The 7,689-nt window shown below is 45.7% G+C and overlaps 1 protein-coding gene across 1 annotated transcript; it reads right to left on the bottom strand.

Annotated features, from left to right (window-relative positions):
* Positions 1 to 1,924: 1,924 nt before the first annotated feature.
* On the bottom strand, positions 1,925 to 2,716 carry LOC134286796 (uncharacterized protein K02A2.6-like). Its single transcript, XM_062848470.1, has one exon. It carries the CDS (start codon positions 2,714 to 2,716, stop codon positions 1,925 to 1,927), a length of 792 nt encoding a protein of 263 aa, XP_062704454.1.
* Positions 2,717 to 7,689: the final 4,973 nt, after the last annotated feature.

The raw sequence follows: 7,689 nt of genomic DNA, 5'->3' as shown, positions 1-7,689 counted from the left end.
ATGCTGGAGATATCCGTTCCTCACAAGATGCACACAATTTTATCAACACATTTATCCATATTTGAGTAAGATGAACTATCGTTCAGAGTATATACTGAACAATATCCAAGTCCTGAGTATGAGGCGAAGCATTAGGTATCAGGTATCATCAGGTCAGCTCCAGAGGTACGTTCTCCTTCATTCGTAAAATTCGAGGCGATGCATGACGATTCATGGAAAGTTATGGATGAACTGTTCAGATTCTGACCCACTATAAGATAACATAATAGTATAGAATTATAGTATCTTGGAATTGATTTCCCCCTAAATGGCGGCATGCCTTGGGTACCTTTACTTGCATGCAAGTTCACAACTTGAATCTTTTACATTACCTCACGTCTCACGAATCACGATACTTCGCCAACCAATATGTAGACCAGGCCCATGCCCCCCCGGGGGGAGGGGGATGTTGCAGGTTTGGTGGTTAAACCCCCCCCCCCTTATCGATGTTTCATATACTGGGCGGCGGGCGCCCCTCCGTCTATTACCGAAATCAAGAAAAAACCCCTCTCTTGCCGCCTTTTCTGTGCACGTGCCTGATGTAGACCATACTTTTTTTATTTCTTATAATGTTTTGGAAGCAAGGATTCAATATATTTGTGAAATTCCGCCGATCATACCAACTGAATGGCGGGTTGATCAGCGGAAACCGATGGGCTCCGCTGGGAGCAACTCACCTATGCGTGTGGCTTCGACGACGGTCTGCAAGAGAAAGAGGCCGAGTGCTGTGCGGCCACACTGTCGTGCCCGAGGTCGTGCCTATCAACTGTCATGCTTCGGAAGCCGAAATGCTTCCGTGCATGATGTCTGTTAGCATCTCCTCCATAGGGTTACCAACACCTCACATCCTCCTTCTTCTCACCTTTAATGAAATTTGTTTGATTTGTATTCTAAACATTGCTTGTTCACGGAAGTATGTCATAATAAAAATTTGGGCAAATTCATTTGTTTAGCTAGACTTGAAAAACAAAAATTTTGAGCACGATTTGCTTTTCCGTGTTGTTTTTGAACCTCGAATTTGTTTTTCCCCTGGGTCCGCGTGGTTTGTTCTATCCATTTTATTAACAGTGGGCTTTGGCGGTTTGACGTTTATTCTCTCTGACATTCGTAAACAAAAAAAAAAATCAGTGTTCGTCTGTCGGGAAGTTTTGGAGCAACATTTGCGAGAGGTTCTGGTGTATCAATTTATTTCAACGGTGAGTTTCCTGGAATTTGTATTATGAATATGCATTCCTTAGTGAGAGCTATATCACTCAAAGCAGAAAACCATAGCTGAGCTTGCTAATTTTATTGCTCATCAAGACCCACATTAGAGTCTTGTTTGCTATTTTGTTTTTTTGCTCAAATTCTTGCTGTCGAAGAAGTTTCCAATTGGATTATATCCTGTTATTTTGCCTTTGGTCTGTCATTTGATAATCCCGTTAGGTTCGTCCTGACATTCTAATAATTATTTAGTTAGCGGCGTCGGTGGTGTAGTGGTAAGCGTGGTTGCCTCTCACCCCAGTCGGTCTAGGTTCAATCCTAGTCGACGCCGTCGGTATTTCTGAGACAAAAATATCTGATCACGCCTTCCCTCGGATAGGAAGTAAAGCCGTAGGTCCCGGCCCATGTGTTGATGGGTTCGATATGTAGGGTGTCAGGTGTGTGTGGATGTCTCCCTGACCGTCCGTGTTTAGGCTTAGTACCAGAAATAGGCGGACGTTAAACTAGAGCTGATACCGAACGGTGTCGGCTCGCCAGAAACAAGAAGAAGAAGAATAATTATTTAGTGTTTATTTTTTGATGGTGTTTATTTTCAGGTAAGTAATGTGTGATAATAACAGTAATATTGTGGATTTGAAGAGTTTTCTCTGGAATTTTTTAGTGGTAAACTTGGTCGATTGTTTCAGCACTGCTCTTCTACTGACTGCACATAGTTGTTCAAATATGCTGGGGCTTTCTTCTCCCGCGATGAACGTTTTGGGATCGACTCTGTCGGTGGCTCGCGCTGAGGGCTTTCCTGTCTCCATTCATACACCTTCTTGGTCTGAGTGACATGACGCTTCAAAATCTGGCCGTCGCTGTTAATTAGAACGAGGTTCCCATTATCTTCCTCCATGACTGTGTATCGCTGCGGCGTGAATCTGGTGTCTCCCTTGCCGCGGTTCGAGCGCTCAACTATAACAGTGTCACCTGGCTTGATGCAACACATCCGGGCACCTCTTCGAGTATCCTCTCGTTGTTTCCCGCGTTCCTTCGCCTCCTTATCCCTCATATTGAGGGCATCATCATCGAAATCAGCCTTCTTGTGGATTAGTAGTGGCAATCGACGTTTAATTTTCCTTCCCAAGAAAACTTCTTCAGGTGGAACACCTGTTACAGCGTGGGCGGCTGCATTATGTGCATCTACGGTTGCGCGTAGTTCATCCTTGAAGCTCGTATTACCACTGATTGCAGCCGACATCGCTCGATTGATCAGCTTCATGGAATTTTCCACCAGGCCGTTTTGCTGGGGAAACAAAGGTGTTGAGAAGATTGTCTGGATGCTCCTTTGAGTACAGTAGGCTACGTATTCCTCCCCGTTAAAAGGAGGTCCATTGTCGGATCGTATACATTTGGGGAATCCTTCTCGTTCGAAAATTTCTTCAAGGACTTTCTTTGTATGTTCAAAGCTTGTCGTCTTCACAGGACGAGCCATGACGTACCTACAGATAAAATATTTCATAAAGTACGTTTATGTAGCTGAAATTGTAGTGACTATAGTATAATACCTTGAACGGTAATCTACGATTACCAGAATGGAGATTCCGCCGAATCTTGCATAAGGCCCGTTAAAATCAAGAGCAATTGTTTCCCACACAGCCTGTGGTGCAAATACTCTTCTCATTGGTGTTGCTTTCTCAGGGCGACCATTCGTGGCACAAATTTGGCACGACTTCACCCAGTCTTCAGCCGCTGCAGCCATCCCGGGCCACCATACACGCTCTCTCAATATGCTTTTCTGCTTCGCCACCATGGGGTGGCCGTCATGGGCCAACTCAAGAGTCTTTTTCCGAAGTGAGGACGGGATTACAGCGCAGCCGTTTTTTACCAGGATACCGTCTTTTACAGAAAGGTCAATAGCGATCGCCTCATATCTTTTCAATTCGGGTAGCCAGTCATTGCATTCCAACGAGTCGATTACTTTTTGTAACTCTTGATCCCGTGATGTAGCCTCCTTTATTTCAAGCTCGGTCAGAAAACCCGTGCAATTGACTTCCAGGCTAGCTATCTCCCACGGACTGTGGAGGTCGTCGAACGGAGCATCGTTGCCAACATACAATCTCGAAGAAGGGTCTGCGATGTTGTCCCGCCCACGTACAAATTCAACATCATAATCGTAAGGGCTTAATCGAAGAGCCCAACCGTCTGCTCTTGTAAGTACTCGCTTTGAGCTTTCGCGAGTCCGATTAAGGATAAACGTTACGCCTTCTGCGTCTGTTCGGAGGGTAAAGTGTCGCCCCAGAAGGAAGAAAGCGAAATGTTCAACAGCCCAAACTGCACTAAGAGCTTCACGCTGATTTTGGGCATATTTCCGCTCCGTAGCCGATAATGCTTTGGAAGCAAAGCTTATGATTCTTGGTGGTTCGCAGTCGCTTTGCTGTACGAGAACAGCACCCAATGCATTTGGAGATGCATCAGTATATAGTATTGTCTTATCGTGTTCTGAGAAATATCCCAAAGTTGTAGTACAGTTTGTAATTTTCTCCTTTACTTCCTCGAACGCTTTCTTTTGATCACGGCCCCACGACCAAGATTTGGCCGAGGATACTTTCCAAAGTGGACTCGTGATGTCGGCAAAGTTCTTAATGTAGGAACTCAGGTATGATGCAAGTCCCAAAAAGCTGCGGAGCTCTGAGACAGAATTGGGCTCTCTGAACTTACGGATGTCCTTAATTTTCGCCTCGTCTACGTGAAATCCTTTGTCATCTAGTTCGTGTCCCAGGAATTTCAGGTGAGATTTTTCGTATTCGCATTTCGATGTATTCAGCGTAAGGTTATTCTCTCGGAGGATTTGCAATACTTTTGCTGTGGTCTTTCGTAGTGCCTCCAGAGAATCGGCGAAAATAAGGATATCATCTATATAGACGATGACATTTTCCACGTTTTCCAGCAATCGACACATTTCGCGCTGGAAAATTTCGGGCGCGCAGTTCACGCCAAACATCAACCGTGTAAACCGGTACATGCCGCCTTCCGTGAGGAACGTAGTCAAGTCTCGCGATTCCTTGGCAAGCTCAAGATGATAGAAGGCGTTACTTAGATCTAGTTTAGTAAAAAACCTAGATCCGTGTAACTTGATCTTAATCTCGTCGAGGAGAGGAAGCCGGAAGTATTCCCGTTTGATTGCTTTATTTGGTGACCGCATGTTCACAACCAACCGGAAGTCGTTCTTGCCCTTCGGTACTGCCGACATTCCGCTGATCCAAGTTGGCGCACCATGTACTCGCTCTATAATGCCACGAGCCTCCATCTCCTCTAAACGATGTCTAGCACCTTCCCGGTAGGCGGCCGGAACGTTGTAATAGGCGTTTCTTTCGGGAGGGACCTGTTTGTCCACGCTAAATTTAACTTTTACTCCCGGCATTTTTGGGAACACACTGGTGTTACACGAGCTTTCGCAATTGTTAACCGCTGCACCTACTTCCAAGAGCCTCATCTGACTAGCCGTTGATCTTCCTAGCAAAGATCGGCGGCCCTCATCAACTACTAGGAACTCTGCAAAAACCGTTGGTTTCGTCATACCCACTACTTCTACCTGTGCTCTAAAGGCATTGCGGACCAACATAGGCTTATTAACCGCATATGCCCGTAGTTCCTGGCTTCGTGGGAGGTTGATTGGGTCCAAATCAATCAGTTTCTTCCGCATCTGATGCTGCAGCATCGTCCAATCGGAACCGCCGATAATGTTCACATCGGCCCCCGAATCGATCATGAAAGTGATTGGGCTGGATGATCCGATGCGGCAGTCTATTAGAACGTCCTTGATAGAAATCGCGTTAATACCCTGTAATGTGATTACTTTGAATAAGGCGTCTGATTTTTAACATAGGTAAGTGAGGGTAAATCTTTATTCAACTCGAAATTTCAAATAACAATTCATCGTACCTGTTGAGAGTTCTCATCCCCAGTCCAATCAGACGAATCTGTCCGTCTTCTTTTTTCTTCCGGAACGTCCTGAACCTGATTTACCCGTCTTTTACGGCAAGCTGCTGCGAAATGGCCAACTTTACCGCAATTGTTGCACGTCTTGTTAGTGGCAGGACATGAGTTTCCACCGTGGGATAGCCGGTTGCATTTGGAGCACCTTGAACGCTTTCCTTGGCCAAACCTCTCCGATCCATGGAACCGTTTGCCGAGTGCTCGAGGTTGTTCCGCTGGTCTGGAACGAGTTAGACTTTTTTCCTTGTAGTTTCGCTGAGTAACGGCGTGGATGGCGTGCATGTTGTCATGTTGCTTATTTTCCTCCTCATAAGATTCGTCTCTGGTAGCACATTGTACGATGTAGTTTGTTTCGTAGCCGAAAGTACGAGCGGTTTTTGCCAGTTCCCTATTACGCATGCCTTTTAGGAGCTGAGTGCGTACGAACCGCTCCTGGTCGTTCGGACTATACCCACACAGCCGTACCTTCTCCGTTAGCCTGGTATGAAAGGCAACAGCAGATTCGTCTTTCGCTTGTTGCATTCCGGTAAAGGCCTCGTGCTCTGATGATATGTCCGTCATAGATTTCAGGTGCGCGTCCACATTTGCTACGAACGTCGAATAGCAGCTGGAGCCGTCTAGATTTGGCTTCAATTTGGCTGCGCGGACGATCGCTTGAAGTTCAGGGCCCATCGACAGGAACAGAATTTTTGGCATGGTGGATTGGATCTGCCACGCTAGACAGTGATACCGCCATCTCAAAATTCTCCAGGAAACGTTGCCACTCTTCCCACAACTTATTGGCTGGTACGTTTCTTGGGAATGGCGGGATGTGTTCCCAACGGATGTTTGCGCTAGGACGATTAGCAGGGTTGTTGTTTTCGACGTTTACACGCCCTTTTTCGTTTGTCGGGATGTTGATGGGGGCATCGCTTGTCACGGGGGTAGGATTGGTCTCATTTAGAGGACGCTGTGGAGCCTGAGTAAGCCGCGTTATTACACCTTCAAGGTATGCAATTCGCTCATGCAAATTTGCTGGATCTGACTGCGAAACCGGTTGAACATCCGGTTCGATGTCGGACGAATTCCCTTCATCAACTGCAAAGGGGGTTGGTGCTGATGCGAAGGATTCAGAACAAGATTCCACCTCATCCGTCTCGATTACTTCAACAGCACCGAGGTCCGTTGAAAACAGCTCATCGGTGTAGAACGAGTCATCATGCCCTGCACCCGTGAGCATGTTGTTGATAGGAGCTCGCACGTATTTTCCGTGGGTAGACATTTTGAATAACAAGATCTACGAATACATAAAACGAACACTAGGGTTAATCTAACGTCACAGGAAATGCGGATTAATTATGTTTACAACATAACCTCATCTGACAGTGTTAATTTCAGCTCTTGGTTCACAGGTTACATTTTGATCCAGTAGGTGTCCCATCCCACTTTCGTACGTCTCTTTCAGGGTTATTGTCTCGAATTTTCGAACTGAGATAGTTTTTACATAGATTTGGCCTCTAGAATGTGTTATCGAATACCCTAAGTCAATATCGCGAGTAAATGTCCCTTTTCACTCTAATTTCTAACTTTTCGGATCCATTTCCAAAACTCGGTGGCCTAGTCAAAATCAATGAGTAAATGTCCCTTTTTACTCCATTGTCTTTATTCAGATTCATTTCCAATTTCGTTGGAGTGAATGTCCCTTTTCACGCCACCTCAAAGTGCTCTGGTTTTCCATCCAATAACGCCATTTTGTGAAGCATTTTGCTGTCTTCCAGATTTTTCAAAGCATCTCGTTTCAGTTTTTCATTCGTTTTTTTCTTACTGTTAGTGAATGTCCCTTTCCACTACTGTTGAGGCAGAATGCATTTCCCAGAAATGCGGTCGTACCGATCCGCGGGAAAGCTCTTTTTTCACGAGGAAACAAAGCGTCTCTCCATTTTTCCCTTCGAGCTTTTTTTTTTTTTTTGTACAGTTAGTGAATGTCCCTTTTCACTACTGTTGAGGCAAAATGCATTTCCCAGAAATGCGGTCGTACCGATCCGCGGGAAAGCTCATTTTCGACGGGAAAAACTTTTCCAGTTTCGCATTATTTGCTTACCATTGTTTTAATGGCAAACCTGGCAGTATCGCCAATGTGAAATTCCGCCGATCATACCAACTGAATGGCGGGTTGATCAGCGGAAACCGATGGGCTCCGCTGGGAGCAACTCACCTATGCGTGTGGCTTCGACGACGGTCTGCAAGAGAAAGAGGCCGAGTGCTGTGCGGCCACACTGTCGTGCCCGAGGTCGTGCCTATCAACTGTCATGCTTCGGAAGCCGAAATGCTTCCGTGCATGATGTCTGTTAGCATCTCCTCCATAGGGTTACCAACACCTCACAATATTCAATTTACTTGTGACTCTCAAATACATCAATGAATTTTAAATGACATAACATCGAAATCAAAATAAATTGGGACAACACCGCAATGAAATCACAACCGACC

Source organism: Aedes albopictus, chromosome 2 (genome assembly GCF_035046485.1).
Source record: "Aedes albopictus strain Foshan chromosome 2, AalbF5, whole genome shotgun sequence".
Classification (NCBI taxonomy): domain Eukaryota; kingdom Metazoa; phylum Arthropoda; class Insecta; order Diptera; family Culicidae; genus Aedes; species Aedes albopictus.
Note: the sequence above shows the minus strand (reverse complement) of the source record. Positions and strands in the feature narration are given on the sequence as shown.